We start from the raw sequence: 19,907 nt of genomic DNA on the forward strand, positions 1-19,907 counted from the left end.
TGGCATGTAATTATCTAATATATTTAAACTTCTCCTAGAATTTCTTAAACTTCCATGAATATACACCTAGGAAAGAGACTGCAAAAAGTGTTAACATTTTTCTGTGTACGACTCATGAAATCATTATGCTTCCAAATTCTTCAGCCTTTCAGTATGGGACAACTTTGTTTTTTTTTTTTTCCCATAGGTGATTGAGGTTCCTATAAAACGTGGGTGTGAAGAATGCTTTTCAATCAAAAGGAACCCAGAGTACGTAGGCTTGATCCCGTTCTGGAAGCTTTCTTATCCTTCAAAATTTATAAATGAGCACTTGGTGCTCATGGCCTTGTTAGATACACTTGCAAAGAACTGAAAGATATAATTTAGTTACAGTTGGGAGTGACAGTTGAGTGTCTTCAGAATACTTACGACAAGTCTTACAGTAGTTTACACACTCTAGGACGCCATCATTAGAAAGACAACCTGGTTTTAGGTAGCACTCCGCAAGAACAGTGCTGCAATTAAACTGACTCCCACTTGACTGGAGAGGTGTTACACCGTGAAGAGATGTGCATCTTGGAATTGATGCAGTGTAACAGCACTTCCTCGTTCGTGCAACTATTTAGACAAAAATTATTTCACAGGCGGGTAGAAGTCAATCCTTGGGTAAGATTTATGATCAAGCGTGAATGTAGAAGGGCAGGTACCCTCATTTGCAGTCGCAGTCTCAGACAGTTTTACACGAAGCCAGCTTCGTCCTCTCTCCTCTCCCCGGTGCACTCCACTGAGATGAGGGCGTTAGAGCCATCTCCACGCCCACGGGGCGGTCAGTAGACTCAGACAATGCTGCTTCTTCACCAGAAATTTCTTCTTATCTTACATTAAAAGGAAATAAGATCGTTCGCTTTTAAATGACTACTGTTGAAAAGGTTCATTGTTTCCGGAATGGTAATATTTTTTAGTTTGTTAAATGTGTGAGTTTAACTTGCTTCTATTTCTTATATTTCTAGTAAAAAGAGAGCATAAAATGACAAATTACAGAGAAAACACTTATTTGTTTTCTAGGAAAGAAGTTTTACGTGAGTCTCTGTTACTTGTTTTTTTTTTCCCCCCATCCACTAGCGCTTAGGAAAAGCACAGAATTGATGGCCTCGGAGAGCAGTGCCTTTGGCAAGTCCTGCCAGTGGTGATTTTTAGGCGTTAGACGTGGTTTTGCTATCTTGCTGGTATTTCAGTATCACTCGTGCTATTTGTCCTTAAGTTGTGCTTTTCTGGTGAGTAGGAGGCAGGAATTACTGGAAATAGGAGTTTTTAAAGGACACACTGTCATTCTTGCCGGAGGCTGTGTATCTACAATGCTTGTTACATCGCTTACAATGTTACAAGGTTAGAAATGCCTAATGACAACCCCTCTCCTTTTTATTTATTTTTGATACCAGGAAAAAAATCTGTGTTTTAAAAATTCCATTCATATCTTCTCAGCTGCTCCTTCCGTACGGACATTTTATAACACTTGTAAAGCTTAAGAACATACAAAGCAAATTAAAAAAAGAACTTTCTTACATATTATTTGTCTGGGTATATGTGTAACAGATCCATGTGAATCCAAAATCAAATTGTTTCAGGGCATCTGAGGTCTTGTTGCTGGTGAAGCCAGCCCACCCTCGGTGGGCTGAGCCACACAGGCACGTCTGTGACGTGCTTTCTGATGAACGGCTGCTGTCGCCTCACCAGGATGGTACAGCCCTCCCCTGATAAGGCTGCACAAGCAAGGCAGGGCACCTGTAATGACTTTGGCAACAGGATTAGAAGAATTTAGAAGGTTCTATGAACATGATCTCTGTGCAATGGAAAAAATTCTAGAGGTGCCATTTGTTTCAATAGCTAGCTTTCATAAATTCCTCAAATCCTGGAATCTGAGTCATCTCTCAGAAACAGTTTCAGTCTAAAATTTACCACTGTGATTTCATTCTCCCATGTGCCTCCCTTACAAAACTCTCTTTAAACATCAGGCTAGTTTTGAGTTAACAAGCAAAGAAAATATAGAGGCTGCTTAAGATTGTTCTCTCTCTTTTTCTATCATGATCATTTTCTGTTTCTTACTTAAGACTTCAGAGTGAGACGCTGAAATTTCCATCTGAACATAAAGGGAAAGGTGTCTTCTCGTACCACGTAAATCATTCTCTATGCAGCCCTGACTGAGGACCTTCCACCAAGTTGATTATCCAAGAGATCATTCAGCCTCCATTGTCATGACAAGACGAACAAGCCTAGTGGTGTTTTTAGCATCACTGACCAAAATTTGGTGATGGCACTTCTTGACCTGATTAAACTGGTTACATTAAAGCATGTGGAAATCTTGAGATGTCAGAGAGTATAAGGAATGAGATGAGCTTACTCTGGGAAGTATAAACTACTTGATCCCACAAAATTCTGAGCCACTTGAGAGAAGGAACGTTCTTGCCCTTTTCTTGTTTGCCCTGCCGCCACGCACGGCACTGAGCAGCAGAATTTCTAAATATATTATTTACAAACCTGTGAATGGTTAATTAATGGCTAACCTCTGCTTTAAAACTCCTTAATTGAGTCAGTTTTAATACTACCTCAATCTTTCATTAGCTTTCTCAGTGAAGGAAATGGACATATATACTTTTAACAGCCTTACCAGTTCGGTGATTCTTTTTAATCCAGTGTCCTACAGCTCAAACGTACTGTTTTATTCACAATGCTTTTCTACATATCAGATTCTTCAAGCAAGAACAGAAACACTGCCTAACCCAGATTATGGAGATATATCGCACTATGTTTGTTCATGTGCTCCCACAAAGGAAGGTGATAAATGGGACAAAACAAAGTTTTACACGTATATGATGTTAAAGATGCATTGGGTTCTTTCTCTTATAGTTAAGAAATGGTTATTGAGACATTATTTCTCATTCAAGTTTATCTATAAAAGCCAGTAACACTCTTAAGCTATCTTTTTTTTTTTTTTTAAGATGAAAGTAAATACTTCAGTTGCCTGAGGAACGGTGTTTGGGACATTCATTGCTTATACAGCTTGTTGATAATTTAATCTTGTAAAATCCTTCTAATCACATTAAAAATGTATAAACATTTTCTATCTGATCGATATTTATCTTCCATGGTCTAGTTTTAAACCTGGAAAGCCAATGAGCAGTGTTATCTTCTTATTTTTGTAGTGAATACATAATAAATGCAATGCAATCTTTTTGTAGCTTAGATAAGGCTTTTTGGTACTTTTCCAAGTTATATTTCTGCTTAGTTTATAGCACAGACCTCCGTTTTATTTTATATAAACAAATGAAGAGTTAGACAGAGGGTCGGGTCCTCAGGTACTATTTCATACTTGCTGGAACTTCTTTTTAAAAAGAAATTTGTGTATGTAGATAGAGGAGGTATTGTAAAAGAAAAAGTATCTCGGAGACCTGGAAATCTTTACTTATGGTCCTAGAAATGGGGGAGTTTGGGCGGTTTTCAAGTTGTGGTAGCATGCCCTTGGAAAAGCATTGTTAGTTGAGCTTATTCTAAAGAACGTGTTACATAGGGATTAATTTTATTAGTATTAACCTTCAGAGAAAAGCACAGTTGTGCAATTGTTTTTGAAATTAAGCCAAATGCTCCATTTATATGTGTGCACCAAGTGGATGGTGTCTCTGACTTTGTCATTTCCAGAAACATTTGGTTTCTTTGCTGAGACATACTGAGCCTACTATTTAAGTATCTGTCACCTTTCTCTGCCATCTCCAAGCACCCAGCTCCAGGGTGTACCCAAGTCCTGGCTTTAGACTGCCTGAGATCTTAATGGGTGGACCTACACTCTCCAGTCCCTTTCCCGCAACTGCTTCACTCCACTCCCCTGGACTTGCTTCTCAGTGGGCGGGATGAGAGAAACATACAGCTGCATCAACAGCAAATGTGAAATTTTGTTTTGCAAATTTTTTGGCACAAGACTGTTAGACACACTTAAAAAGGACTGGAAGGTATTATTTAGCTACTGTTGGGAATAAAAATGTAGTGTCTTCACAAACCTGGCAAGTCTTATACTTATTGAACATCATCATCGTAATAATGAACCTTTCACGGTACTTTCTATGTCAGGTCTGTTCTCAGCATTAGTATATATTATACTAATGCACAGACACCTCATTGCAACCAAATACGTAGCACTATTACACCCCCATTTTATAGACGCAGGAAAATGAGACATTCAGAGGTTAAGTAACTTGCTCAAGATTATACAGCCAGTAAGTGGTGGAGCTGGGAAGGGAACCCAGGACACCGAGTGCTCGCCTTCATGGCAGGCAGTTAGTCACAGCTGCGTGGAAGGGCTCTTGGTTCCCCCACCAAAGGCCAAATGTCCTGCATAAGCCTGAGTTGCCCTTGTCACCATTAGAGCTTAGAAAGACTTTAAACCATACCCTAGACAGAGGGATAAAAATGTGTATGTAGTACTGACAAAATTCAAAATGTGTTAGGAATAATGTAAAATCATCTTCTTACATTCAAAAGTTAATTTTATACTTAAAATTCTCAAATACATAATATTTTAAACAATCAAAACTAGTATAATACTAGATATAAAACTCCATGGTCTTAAAGTGGAATAGAATTTGTTTTTCTGGTTAGTGACCCACCTATTTTCCAAAGCTCCATCTGTCCTCTCACAGAAAATCTATGTATCCCTATAAATTATGAAGAAAGAGAATTCTGATCTCTTAAGATTACAGCCAGTAATAATTCCATTGTTTGGTTTTCAAAGAAGTTAGTAGTAAAACTTAGAATTTTTTCCAGCTACTTGTAAAATCTGTTATTTCAGATTCTTTACTAAATCATTTCTTAGCTTGACCCTGAAACTGTGTTCCAGCACAGGATAACAGACAGCTGGTAAAGTATAAGCTGCTTCTGCAAGTATTTTCTTATTGGCTCTGAAACATGTACAGAAAGAGCTAGAAGTTTCAGAGAATCTAGGATAAACAGAGAGACAAGCAGAAAAGGGGAATCCTTTCTGGTCGAAACTTAGCTTTCCTCATTATTTTGGGTCCACGCTTGCGTCTCTGATTGTCCAGCTGTACGTGGAGATGTGCAGAGAGCACTGCTCCTCATTTCAGCCTCCCTGCGCTCCACGCTCTCTGTGGGTAACCATGGGGACAGGTCGTAGGCAGACACAGCAAGTGCGTGGCTCCCTGCTGGTGGCCACAAGTGACTTCTTTTGTCAGATACTGAGTAAGGTATTAGAGAGATGAGGTTTAGTAACTGGGACAAGCTCTCAGGCTGGGGTTGGGGTGGACACCTGGGTGCTGTCATGAATGGACCCACACAGACATGATGTGCATCAGACCTCAGCGACATTCATTTCCAAGCTGTTAGGTTACCAAGGAAGGAGCCTTACCCGGGCCTTCTGCTCCATTTCTAGCATTAATCTCTCATGTTGCTCAGCTATGGCCAGTGTCGCAGAATGGACCTTCTGATAGATCATTTCTCCTTCCCTTGTTTGAAAAGTGAATAGTCCTTCTCCTGTGTCACACATTCTGTGAGAACAGAGATAGGGAAAGAGATGGGTCTTCACGTGTTCAAGTGCGTAACAGTTCTCCACGTAAAAGACGCCCTCGCCCTGCAATCCCCGCCTCCTCCACTTTCACAGGAGGGAGTGAGGCGGACTCATCCTTGACCAAACCAACCAACCAACCAACCAGCGCGTCTTCCAACAGTGCACGAGAACGAACCGGAGGAAAATCCAGGTACAGCTGTACTTTTAAGGATGAAGTGCTCACAAGTAGTGTAAAGAAACAGACAAAAGTGATTTCAGTTGTTACAGTGCACGTCTCACCAATGCGTAAAGAATACGAGCAAACAGTTATTTTAAGAATCTTCACATTGATACCATAGTATTATCTCCAGTGACTTGATAGCTCTTGAAAGGTTAAGAACTTAAGAAAAAAAACCTGCAGTTTTATACTCATTGCAGTAGGAACCAAGACGACCTTTTTTTTTTTGTAGTTTACAGATTTGCGTACATGGGCTGAAGCTTTTATTTAAACTGAAGAATCCTCATATAAATCTTGGTAAAGCCTAGGAAACAACACGGCAGAGAGGAGACTCTATTTGGATGGAAAAATATTTGGTTTGAACTTGGCTCTGCCACTCACCAGCAGTGTGACCTTGAGCAAGTTAACTAACCTGCCTGTGCCTCCTTCTCTAACAGGAAAAACAATAGCACCCATCTCATAAGGTCCTTGTGACAGTTAAGGGATTTGATGCACACAATGTTTATAGTGTTACTTAGCACCTACTGAATGCTCAAAAACATTAATTATTATTTTCATCATAGAGAAAGTATGGAACTAATCTCAGCATCCACCGTAGAGAAATGATTGGCTTAAATGTAGTATATGTATCTGATGGACTATTATACAGCTATTATTATGTCATTTCTGAGAGCCTATCATAATATTACATTTCTTATAATGTAAATTCAAGAGGAAAAAAATCAGAATACAAATCCTTTTCAATGATTTAACTGTAATTACCTTCTAAGACATAATATTTTATTGGAATAAAACCACCACCAATTTCTCAGGCAACAGGAGTATAGGTAAGTTTTATGAACAAAGACTAATTCTAAAATGAAAAAACATTTTAATCAGTATTTTAAGCCAGCTTTAAAAAATAATCGGAGGCCCACTGAGTATCAGTGTGATGTACCCACTCAGATATTGGACACTAACTGCTACACTGTCGTTTTCAGGTTATAACGTCAAAAGATTTGCACAAAATGCTCACGAGGCCACCTCTGCCTTCCAGCACCAAAAAGATTTTAGCTTCTTCTCCATGATTCTCCAGGGAGTTTCAGTAGAAAAGAAATGTCTCAGGAGGCCTCAGAAATTACAGAGGCTGCAACAGACATCCCTTAGGGCCCCGCAGAGCCAGCACTTAGCTTCTGTGAAAGAGATCTTAATAAAATTCACACAGCATGAAATGGAAAGTCTGGGGGGAAAATGAAGAGTTTTCACAAAGTGAAACAAATGAGCTTTCTTTGTTGATTCAGAGGAGTAAAGAAATACAACAGCAAGTGCAGGGAAACCACTGATAAGCGGTGAGCCCACCTTGTCTGAGGCTGAGTTTTGTTCACTGTCAGTGGAAAAAACTGCTTATTATTAGCCTTTAGAAACGAGATCATGAAGACACGAACTGTCGTTTCATACTCAGTCACCGAGCTGCAAAGGCCTAACACTTGGCCACTTCCTGGGACTTAACTCTGCCCCGTGAGGGAGTCTGACAGCTTACAGAAGGGTTTTTCCCAGCCTCTGGAATAAAAACTACTGTAAACTTCACCCACTGATCAAGAAATAAGGAATCCGAACATGCCTGCAATAAAAAAGCACAGAACCTTCAGGCAGAAGGTGCTCTTTCTTCAATGTAGATTACCTAGAGCCAAGCTGGAGTCACACCTCTTCAGTACAACTGGCTCAGATTTATGACTTCTGTCAGCAGCGTTGGAATAAACAGTTTAGATTGTTCCTAGGAACAATCTAAACTGTTTATTCCAACGCTGCTCTAGTTGTTATGTTTTCTCCTGGAGCTGATATGGAGCAGATATGAAGATCTTTTTCTTACATGTCTAAACAGTTTTGTGGCAGCAAGCCAGTAGCAAAGACGACATAAGAGGAGGGATGAAATAATGTCCATGGCTGTTCCGCACTCCTCAACCCGGCCCCCGACCAGCAGCACCCGCGGCACTGGGAGCTGTCCAGCATGCTGAATCTGGACCCGCGCTCTGACAGCATCCCCAGGTGACTCATACACACGGTACAGCTTGAGAAGCACTGGCCTACAGAAGTCTTCCCATGGGTCACCATTTCATTCAAGGCAGTGGGAAATGATGTTTGGGACCACAGGAGGACAAATGGGAAGCTGTATTTGTGCAGCTTACGACTGTGACATGTGGAACTGAAAGTCAGAAAGGAAGAAATATAACAAGGACAAAAAAATCTGCAAGAAGACTTTCCTTTGGGAAGAGCGAAGAGAGAGGTGCTACTCCCATGTGAATATTCTAACCCCCTCACCACTGACATGCACATTCCTGAGCTGCACTGATCTGGAGAATCAGTGAAAATATGGACAGTGTATGTTTGTCCTGTTGAAATGTATAGACAATTACAAATGTTACCTCTTTTTATACTTGAGCAAGGTATTGGCACAAAATTAATACTTTTTCTTATTTAAAATAAAATGTTAAAGAACAGAATCTCTAATGTCCCTCTCAGCTCTAAGGAGTAGTCTAGGGACTCATAAAAATTCTAAGAAGTAAGTAGAACTAATACACTTATTTCCAGACTTTTTTTTTTTTGACATTGAGATACATGAAATTATATTAGTACAGGATTCAAAAAACTAAGGGCACAGATTTCAACCACCACGTTATGGCCTGTCATATCCACTTATCATACAGTTATCGAGTACTTCTCAAGTACTTAGTATTTATCAAGCCAAGAAGGAGATCATGGTGGACTGACTTGAGAAGTTACTTTACCTATTGACACATGTGCAAAATGGGGGCAACAAGACTTTGTCACCAGATTGTTTTTATTTTTCTTTTAATCAAATGGAGTAACGTAGGTGACAGTGGGCAGGAAAGGATAACGTCGGCAGTCCTGGGTTGCTCAAACTCTGCATATTCCAAAGAATGGCCTGTTTTGGGGATGGTGCCTTGGATGGTGTCTGGAATGCAACATCTGAGCCTGGTAAGAGTGCTTCTGTGTGAGGCCTTGAGCAGTGCTGTGTCAGTCTGACCAGGTCTGATCATCCTCACAACGTGACTGGCCATAGGGGGCCTGTTTTGCTCTGGTGGGGGCTGGAGTCTGAGTGGCTCACGTTGTTTCTGGAGTCTGGGGACACCACACGTCTGTACAGCTGACCTCCAATAAAAGCCTCAGACACCAAGGCTCAGGGCAGCTTCCCTGGTTGAAAACTTCAGACTTATTGTCACATAAGCTGTTACAGGGAGAATTAAGCCTGTTCCTATGTGACTGTAGGGGGACCTGGAGGCTTGTCTCTGGTCTTTCCTTGTCTTCATCCTGTGTTTTTTCCCCCTGCGGATTGTTTAACATGGACCTTTTACCCTAGTAAGCAGAACTGTGTGTGTAATGGTTTTTTTTCTGAATCTTGCGAGTCTTTCTAGAGAATCATTGAGCCTGCGGAAAATCTTGAAGGCTCCACCCAAGACAGCCAGCATGTGGTAGGTTAATATATTTTGATGCAATAAGAACATTTTAAAAATCCTAGTCTTTTCCTTAAATGGCCCTTTTTCAAGTTCTGTTCCTTCAGGGATTTAGGAGAGTACGCACTTTCTTTACCCCACCTCACAGCTCACTTCCAGAATCCCCTGAAGTAGCAGCACTGTCAGCTGTCTCTCCTGAGTTCTAGTAAATAGGAAATAACTAGAGTTCACTGTGAATGTACGTGTTCACAGGAAACTAAACTCCAAACGAGGCACTCCACTGTGCATGCATCTCAAAGTTCCCTTCAAGGGGAGAAGTCACCCTAAAAGATGGTGCCATCGAGGAAATTTCACTTGAGGAAGAGCCCCCACTGTGTACTCACTAGACCACTGACCTCCTTTTCTTGTCTTTAAGCCTCAAACTTAGCTCTTCATGAGGGAGTGGTTTCAGAATTCAAGCCTTTCTTCCAAATGACACGCGAAATAAATTTACCAAGTGAGAAGTTAAGGAAACACTTTAAGAAGTGAAAACAGGCACTTTAAAATAATTCTCTGTGAGTCTGGAGATAAAATTTCGCTACGGATAAATCCGTAGACTTATAGAAATTTTGTCCATCTTCACAGCCGTGTAATTTCATTCCCTCGGTAAGTTTCACAGTTTTGTATGTATATTTAGTGACCGAGTATTTATCCTCTGTGCACATAGAAATTTTAAACTCTCGGCAATGGTGTTAGGCAGGAGCACTTTGCTGAAAGCTCAGTGGTGTTTCCATTCATTATTTAAAATTTAATGTTTAATTATAGAAAGTAATGAAACCTGTAAAGCCCAGCTCTTCTGCAGAGCAGTTAAAACCAGTTAACACTTCCATTCTGGTAACAGTTGAATCTTCATTGTCACTTAACAATGCTAGCTAGTATTTTACCTTTTTTAGCAGCTATGAAAAGACTGAAGTTTCTCTCTAAAGCTCTGGTGAGTCAGATGTTGATTCGTGGTAAGAAATTACTAGCAAAATGGAGAGATGCAAAGAAAGTCTAGAAATAGACCCAGTTCACAAAGTACAGTCTCCAATCTGTGTGGGAAGCTGGCTCTTCAATCAAGTGTGGACACTAGCCATTTGGAAGAACGTTTGGATCCATCTTTCTACCTCCACTAATATAAAGTCCAGAGAAAGCAAAAAACCAACCAACCAAACAAAAAACAGCTATCAGAAGAAAATAGGAAAGAACTCCCATATACACTCAGAAAATGGAGGGGGTTTCAAGCTATGATACCAGGAAAAAAGTGATAAAAGGAAAGACTGATAAGTCTGCCTGTGAATAATTTTAAAAATAAGTAATAAATCATACGATACAAGTTAAAATCTAGGAAAAATGTTTGAAACTCACAACGCTGATGCCTGTAAGTTCGGTATAATATCAGTACTTTTTTTTCATGGGGTTGTTTGATCATTAAATGAATTAATGTATGTAAATCTTAAAACAGTGTTTGGAACTTATTACTCATGAAATAGTACTTCTATTTTTATTACTACTACTACCCAATAGTAGATATCTAAAACATGTTGCTAATTTTTTTTTTAAAAAGCACACTATATAGATTATCTTTGCCAACACTTTTGTAAAAAAAAGTATGTGGGCAAGAATTTATACACATCTTTGCTGTATATTAGCACATGCACTATGCTATGTGGTGTGTGAACTACACATATGTACGTACATTAAGCTCCAGAGGAATTCACAAGGAACGAACAGCCATGTTATTTGCTGGGGGTGAAGTGACCTTGACAGATGGTCTAAGAATTTGGGGCCAGTGTTTCACTGACTCTGAAAAGGATCACTTTTCATTGATTCCTCTTCACGTAATCCATCAAATTAAATAAAGGGATGCTACTGATTTATTATCTGAATTTAATTAGGTAAATTTAAATCACACTAAAATATAAAGCAAAGGTCTGAGGACCCTCACAGGATTTTTGCGAAGATCTAGTGTTTATAATGTGCCTATAAGCTGTCCCTTAGCAAATACAGTCTTCCCTTGGTATTCGCGGGGGATTGGTTCCAGGGGTGGAATCCAGAATCCCAGGTGCTCAAGTTCCTCATATAAAGTGACGCAGTACACTAGACCCTCCGCATCGGCGGTTCTGCGTCTGCGGATTAACGCTCAGTTGGTTAAACGCGCAGGTGCGGAACCCGCGGATACCGAGGGCCGAATGCACACTTTCACTGTTAAACTGACACAATACTGTATGATGATTCAGGAGCCTCCCTTCCAACCTAAACACACACACACAATCCACTTACATACACATTTAATCTCTTTCCAGGGTAGCACAGGCATCCGATCTGATCTTCAAGGGGACCAGCATTATGGGGAGCTCCGGTTTGTAATGCATTGAGATAAAACTCATAACCAGACGGGAAAGACAGTAGTAGTGCTCGCGGAGCGCCTACCGTGCCAGGCATGTGCATTACGTCACGGAGCTTCCCAACACCCTACAAGGCTCTGGCTGCTTCCCACTTTACACAAAACACCATGCTAAGGAGGCTAAAGAATTCGCCCAAGGTCATTGAAAAGCATGTGGCTGAGCTGTGATCTGCACCTAGCCGTGCAATTTTGGAGGGTAAGCTCGTTGTCACTAAGCTAGTTTGCATTCATTCACCGTGAGAAGCAGAAAAGCATGCATAATTCTTTCATTATGAAAATGTTTATGGTGGAGAGGCAGAGTGCAGGACAGGGCTCGGGATAAAACACTCTGAAAGCTCTGTCCTCCTTTGCTGCTGTTCATTTTCTGTCAAATCAGGGTACCAAAACATACATCAACGGTGTATGTGCACCAGTAAAATGCACAGTAAATCAATCAATCAAACTCTTGAACTGGACTTGCGCACTCCCTGGACTCATACAGAGGAAGATGTGGAGGAAAGTGTCCTCTCTGCCTCTTGACAGGAACACTGCACGTTCTTAACCATCTAATGCGTATGGTGGCTGTTCTTAGTTACTTCACTGTTGGTACCTTAGGGCGACAATGCTTTCCCTCAAAGTGAGAAACTCAATCCTACAAGGAGATCCTGATGTTACTCCAGGCTCTACTGCATTATTAGCTTGAAATGCCATTTTGATCTTTCATGACATTGAGTTTTGACAAAAGTGTTGAAATAAGTGATCTCTAAGGTACGATTTTTTTTCCAAAATACTACAATTCTTCCACTGGTGTACTCAGTGACGCCCAAATCATAATCCCATTAATTAAAATATCTCCATCTTTATACATATTTTCTGAGTTTTCATATTATTGTGCTGTTAACTTTTTCTTACTTTGGTTTTTCAACTCAATGAAAAAGCCAATTGAGTCTCCCTAAAGCAATCTGAAGTTTCAGCTTTAGCAAATCCGGGAAAAGATAGACATCTCAGATGCCCTCCTACCTACCTTCCTTTGTGTCTCAAAAACTGAGAATTGAAAAATCTACCAGGTGAAGGTGTAAACAAGTCATAGGATTTTAGTTGCTATTTAATTACCTCAAAACATGATCATAAACCATTATCATTCTTCCTATACTGTTATACTGCGTTTATGAAGGTTTTGTTGGGGGGGGGGACATTTTTAAAAGATTTACAGCTAATTTTATATTCATACAGCGGCTTTACAGTAAAAATACTGCATTCGCCTTGAGGATTAGGAGTTTTAACATGCTTACCCCCTGGGTGTCAACCACACAAAGCACCCAATGCACTCCATGAATGTTTGTGGACAGAAATAACCTGAAAATTATTATTACGATGGCTACCTGATACATATTAAGTTGGCAGTTCTTGATAGCAAAATATAAAGCAAAATAAAATATAAAAGCAGCTTAAAAAAAAAAAAGATGATCCTTTAAGCAGATTTTTCTGAATGGAGTAGACCAAACAGTCCAAGGGAAAGCAGAGCTGATACATTCTTATGTTCCAGGGGATACACACAAACTATTTTAATAGTGTTTGAGGGAGGCTGTGTGTATCATATAAAACAATCCAAACCTATTTTTCTAGGAAGAGCTAGTGACAAAGCAAGGCAAGTGAAAGTTTAAATTCTGTCATTTAGAAATTATACTTTCCTTTTAAAGTGAATTTGTGAAGTTGGTATATTTTTATTTTTTATTCACTGAACTGAAAAAGAGGAGTCTTGCTTCTCCTTCCCATTTTGAGGGGAACCCAAGGATGAGATCATTATATTCCTTTCGCGTAAAAGAACATGTAATCAGAGTTTGAAAATTATATTTTATTCTTTTTGCTCTAAATACAGTTAAGCAATTTTTTTAATTATGTGAAACATACTTCCAGTGTCTCAAATGACTACAGAGGAAAATACTTAAATTATAGCCAAAACAGAAAAAAATTGAGATTATACTTGATTTTATAGTAAGACTTGCCTTTCCTTCTTTGGTTATATTTAATCATTCACTGACTTTTTTTGGACATTAGCCAATCATGTGTCAGGCTCTGTATTAGCTTCTAGATAGTATTTTAAAAGTCATATTCAAGAAAGAAATAAGTAAATAATAAACATTAACTCATGAATTGCATTTGCTCATTATCTATCTACCAACCTACCAACTTACCTATCTGCCTACCTACCTATCTTTCTAGTGTTTATCTTTTCATTTAAAAACTCAGTAAATGAGTACATGGCTATATGAAATACATAATATAATGACACACTCTGAAGAACTGAATTGGTTATCCTTACTGTGTTAAAATTTTCTCTAGAGGTTTTTTACTTGACAGATCGCTGATAGAGTGTAACTTTTAGTCTTCTATTGCCACTACCAAAACAAGCCACCAGTAAAATGGTACAATACATATCCCTCTAAGATACAGAGGGAGAATTCTGACTGGTATTACAAAAGATGTGGGTGTATGCGTAAACTACAGCTTTTAGTTTGTTTAGAAACAGAAATTAAAATTTAGTGCCGTGGACATTTAGTGCCATGAACCTACATAAATTTAAAAAATTAAAAAATTTCAAATGCAATTACTTGCATTTTTTATAATTTCAGATATCACCATTCCAGGTTAGTAAATTTTAAATCTTAATTTTTAAACTTAAACTTTAAATTGTGCTCTTTAAAGATATCTGAATTAAACATATGGTGAACAGATAATTTGAATCACCTTTCAAGTAGAAGCTAAGAAATGGAACCAACATTTCCCCATCATAAATAAAAGTATCAATTATTTTGTATTAGCTGTTGATATCTTTAACCTTAGGGACAAGATTTTAGTGCTCATCAAGGCTCATACTGATGTGTCCAGGGTTAAGAACTGACCAGTCATCTCTGTGTTTCCCCTGATGAATCAGGTATAAACTTGTATTCTAATACATTTAACATCTCATCACCTTTATTTTTAAATGTCTTCTTCCCAACTAGACTCTTCATACAAGAAATGAAATGAAACAAAATCACATTGACTCAAAATTCTCATTTACGACAGAGCAGATACAAGTCCGCATTCCTTCAAGGAGCTCATCCCTGAGAATACATTCCTTTTTAATGTTTGGTTAGGTTTCCCATCTCTACCTCTGATCCATCTTCACTGACAGTCTGCCTCAGCGTCTCCAGATTCCTACACACACCGAATCATGGGACTTTCTCACAGGACCAAATTCTCATTAGCTTGTTTATTTATTCAACAAATATTTATCTGTCAATCACGTATGCAAGGCACTCTGCCTGGCCCAGTGAGCGGCGGCATGGAGACGGTGGTGATTTGGAAAAGCTACTCAAATGAGTGAGGTTCTGGCACTTTTTCTGAGTAATTTATACTCTATCTTTCACCTCCAGGTCACCACGCCTCCGAGCCTGGACCCAAATAAACTTTCACATTTCCAAGAATATCTTCAATTATTAATTAAATGGCTTTCAGGGAGATGGGAGGCTGGTGGTAGGAATGAATTAATTACTTATGTAGCTGAGACGTATTTATAGAAATAGAGTTCTGATTTTCTGGAGAGGGCAATTTCAATTCTTTAGCAATGAAACCATTACAACATTGGTTTTACCAGTCAGAGGGCTTCCTGAGGATAATGATGTCCTGGTGGGTCAGGAGGGGGAGAGGAACACAGACAAAAAAAAATCCTATGTAACAGATGATGCCAACTTAGTATTCCTTATGAACTTGGTAGGAGCTGGTTAAGACGCCTTATGCAGCTGGACGACCACCGGGCCCCTCTAGGGCCTTGATTCTCCCCTGGAGTGGCCACGCAGAGATGGGAGGAGACAGACGGGCTTCCCAGCATCCTCTGCGGCCACCACCCCTGCTCCGGGGGAACTACTGTGGCAGCATGAAGGAGGCGGGGGTTTGCTGGCATCTTTCCCACTGTTCTCAGCCCAGCACCAACTGTTACAAAGAATGGAATAAAATGCCACAAGGTAAGGTAGTTGGGAGAAATTTACTCTTTTACCCTTGAGATCTAATGGGAATCCAAACAGTATACATTTTACTTTATTTTTCTTAATGGCCAAAGCCCCCGGCTGCTTATTGTAAATACCTATCATGGATCAAAGCAATCTTAGTGAAAAATAGTCCTTCCAGCTCTGCTTGTCGTTCAAGCTCCACGAAGTGCTCATTTGAAGTGCTACCTTCTCTAGGAACAGAAGAGCACTTGCCGCTAAGTAGTATCTCTACGGTTTCATTTTTCTCACTGCAGATAAGCAAGTTACAGAGTCTCAACTATATGGCGTGGGTGTTGCTTTGCTGTCTACCATTCTCAATGCTTGAGCTGTGAAGTTATCTTATGTTTTTATAATTTATACTATTTTTTTCCATCTAGGGATTGATTCCTGGGTTCAGTTCCAAAGAACTGTTTGTCTTGCTGTTTTCATTATGTTTTTCTACAGACTAAAGGAGAGAAGGAATTAGTGAGGTAGCAAACAAGAGAAGATTGAAAAGCAAATCTGTTTCTTTTCAATTAGTGTTTACGTCCAAGGAAGGAGTCGAAGGTTTTGGGACTGGGGTTAAGAGACCGAGTGGCCCTGCGTCGCATATACAGCGCGGGGAAGAGATGATGCCCTGGGCGGGCACGCAGCAGTCCTGGGGGGACACACGGAGGAGAAGCCACACAGCTTGGGCTCAGTTTGGAGGTCTTGGCAAAGACACCTGACCCCCAAGGCCTCGGCTGCTTGTCCTTAAAACCATTTGCTTTACACATCTCATAGGATTGCTTTGAGGATCAAAGTGTGAAAGCCTGGTGAAAACTGTCAAGCACTATGAAAGGAGAGATGCCATTAGTGTGATGATGGGAGATGCTCTGGCCAGAGCACCACTGCATCTCGATGGCACCAGCACCCTAGCCGTGCGCAGCGCTGGCTGTGCTTCTGCATAACCAGCCTCTGCTGCAACCCCTGAGGACGCTGCATTTCCTAGGTTTGGAGACGGTGTTTCCTGTTCTCAAACTGTGACACACGAGGCCTCTGGCAGGCCCAGTTGCACCCTGGCGGGTACTCTAGCCAACCAACAATTGTCAGAGGATCTGCCTGTGAAAACCGGCTTCTTTGGCAAAACGGCAGCTTTCCACTGGGGAAACCTGCCTTCTGCTTTCACTAACACAGGCAATATTTGAGAAGCGAACACAACACACTTTGCTCGTTCACCAGCTCTTGTAAAGGTCATTTTTCAACCTGCCTCTCCTGCAGTGGAAAGTTTTGATTGTTTAGTTCTAGTAATGTTGCCTTTCTGGAAATTCACTTTTGTTCTCAGGGGCTGCACTGTCTGCCCCCTGCACCAAGTTTCATTATATTTAGTGCAGACGTGCAGATGCTGCAGTGAGAACTGCAGGCGAAACAGCCCATTACTACACCTATTGTCAGCTTTCTGCACATGTAACAGAAACGCAGTGTGCGAAACATTTCCAGGTCATCAGGACTGGCTTGAATGAAAAGGCTTAGTCTCTGATGGTAGATTTGGGTGACTTTACATATTTTTCTCTGGAGTTCTATTTCAAAGATGGCAATTTCTCTTGGCACAAAGAGGAAGAAGACAATTTCTTTTAGTGGGAATAATTTCTTTAGGGTTTCCATATTATTGTGGGGTTCATTTTGAACCAGTTTTACAGGTAAACAGAGCAGTGATACATATTTCCTCAGGATACTGCATTGCCACTTTAGATTTTGGGGCTAAACAGTTGTTATTAATATTTTAAATAAGCCTAAATGTGATTAAATTTAACTTTAGAAATATCCAGTATTTTGCTCTTAATGCAAACACATGCCAAAGAAAATAATAATTTACCACTTAAATCACTGAGTTGGAAAAAAAAAAAAGGGTTCTGGATTAGGGCTCTAGAGACAGAGACTCCTCTGGAGGAGCTAAAGATACTTACATGACCTCGAAGGTGCTGATCGCTCTCTGTACCCTGACAGCCAGTCTCCGCCCTTTTCTAACGTGTGTGTCTGGCCCCGGGCCCTGGGGAGCTGACGTCTACAGCCCAGGCTTACTCGTTGTCTGGTTTGGCCGAAGGAGGCGTTGACAGAAGCCAGAAGGGGTTATTCCCACCCTGTCTTTCCTGTCTAAACACTGTTCCATCTTCCAAGGATCTAAGCTCTTTCTGGGCTCTGCTTTCCTTGTTTCTTCAAGCCAGGGGTGGGGACAAGCTTCTCTCTGTTACTGGTCTTGGGGTGCCCTATCTCCCCGTGTTTGTTCCCTAAGTCACACATACACCTTTTAAAATAATTCCTACATTGAACACTCCTCCAACTCTTTGAGTAGGTCATTTCTTTACTGCTAGGCCTAAACTTAACTTATAACAAGTTTCTTAGTCTCTCTGAGGCTGTTTTTCTCATTTGTAAGGTAAAGAATATCAGTGCCTCTTACTACTGCCTCTGTTATGAGCAGTAGTAAGGATGGAGCTAACGTCCCAGCCGGTATCCATGTCCTTGCAACGTGCCGTTTATGCTCCTCCCATCAAAGGTGGCATCTCTGCACCTCCTTTGATTCCACACCAGCCTGGGGCTTCCCTGGGCCCCTGGGAACACAGGAAATGAGACATGACTGGCAGCTGACTGAGGGCTTGTGTACTTGGGCGTCCCTGCTTGCAGCCCTGGAGCCCTGCCACCACGTGAACGAGCCCAGGACGCCTGCTGGACGGTGACAGACCCACACCCATCAGGCTCATCTGGTCACTGATCCACCAGACTAGCAGGAGACACCGTACTAGGTCATCTGGTCTCTGGCCGAGCTGCTGACTGACTGCAGAAGAATGTTCAAGCCCAGCCAAGCCCAGTGGGCTGGACCCCGGCGAGCAGAACTGATGACCCACATACTCACGAACATGAACGGCTGAGGTTTAAGCCGTTAGATTCAGGTGACTTGTTACACAGCGACAGACAGCTGATAGAACCGCTCTTTGCCAACAAGGAAAATACGACGATCACGTTAAAATATTATGTTATGTAAAAGAATGATTCGTATCATGTATTATTACAATCAATAAGCTATGATGGAAGAAAAACGGTGCTCCAGGAAGGCCTCGGGACACTGTGCTTTCTGGAGTCCCTACAGCAGCTGGAGTGAGCCCTGAGCAGAGCTCCACGCTGGAGCACTGGAGGTTAAGCAGGGGAAGCTGTTTCTCATATGAGCTTCCAAAGTCACGTTGGCTGAGTGTGCCAACAGAAGATGATGAGTGTTGCATATTAGTTAAAATTAGAAATTTAAAAGAATTATATAGTAAGAACCCAGAAAAGGGAATTAGATGGCAGAAGAGAAATCATTTTTGTAGACCAGAATCTTGAGAGAGAGAGAGAGCATAGGATTCAAACACACCAGAGCTTTGGCTCAGAAGACTTCCCTAGCTGGGCTGAAGAGTGTATCTAGATGGAAGCTGATGCCACAGAATCTTGTATCTGGGACAGGAGGGGTAGCTGGAGCTCCAACATTATATGGCAATAAAGGTTATCCAGATATTTTTCCATCCTGAGGCATGACTACCTAGGGAGGATGACCTCAACAGTGTACGGTCCTTAAGAACCCTTATTGTGATAATGACGAGGCAGAGAAACTCAAGAGCTGCATTTTTTCAACTGGATGTTTGCTACATTCGACATACCGTGCTTTTTCAGGTCAGGTCTGAGAGAAGCACCACGGAGACAGGCCCCTGGGGGAGAAGACATGGTAGCTGTCTTTAAAGGCTGGTCACCAACGTCCTCCTGGCTTTGGATCAAAGGCTGAGACATGAGGCTGACACCTGATGCTTCCACAGCAAGGAGGTGCTGCTAGGCTTCCTGAAGGTATTCATTTGAAGAAAAGAGTAGTAACTCTCTTGGCTCATACCCTCTCTTATAAACATGAACTGAAAGTTCGAAGGTGTAGGGTGTGAACAGAACAAAGCATCACCTTCTCCCCTAAGGAACATACTAAGAATAGCGCACCTTTTCAACCGTGACCCGGAGTGACACAGGCCCAAACATGTGATTTCATTTTATTATGTGGAATTAAAGTAAGATCTCCATTGAAAAGAGATATAGAACAACACCATATCTTTTTTGAGGGAGCTTTTAATTTCCCCCAAGTTACGAGAATATTCCAAATCTATGGGTGACCTTGAACTGACCATTTTTATTCTAAAAATTCTCTTATAAGCATTTTTGTTTAAAGATAGATCAAACAGGGTTTATCCAGTATATGCACAGCTCTCACTACAGGGAATAAACTTTC

The 19,907-nt window shown here is 40.8% G+C and overlaps 1 protein-coding gene across 4 annotated transcripts in view; it reads right to left on the reverse strand.

The window, feature by feature from the left end:
* Positions 1-19,907, reverse strand: part of DOK6 (docking protein 6) — a 281,383-nt gene that overhangs the window by 78,854 nt on the left and 182,622 nt on the right. For all 4 annotated transcript variants that reach the window (XR_004316276.1, XR_004316278.1, XM_032470717.1 and 1 more), the window contains exon 6: positions 5,390-5,528. Coding sequence is in view for 2 of the 4 variants with exons in the window: in XM_032470717.1 (XP_032326608.1) it covers positions 5,390-5,528 (139 nt within the window). In the remaining 2 variants the exon portion in view is untranslated. The remainder of the gene's footprint in view (positions 1-5,389; positions 5,529-19,907) is intronic.

Source organism: Camelus ferus, chromosome 30 (genome assembly GCF_009834535.1).
Source record: "Camelus ferus isolate YT-003-E chromosome 30, BCGSAC_Cfer_1.0, whole genome shotgun sequence".
Classification (NCBI taxonomy): domain Eukaryota; kingdom Metazoa; phylum Chordata; class Mammalia; order Artiodactyla; family Camelidae; genus Camelus; species Camelus ferus.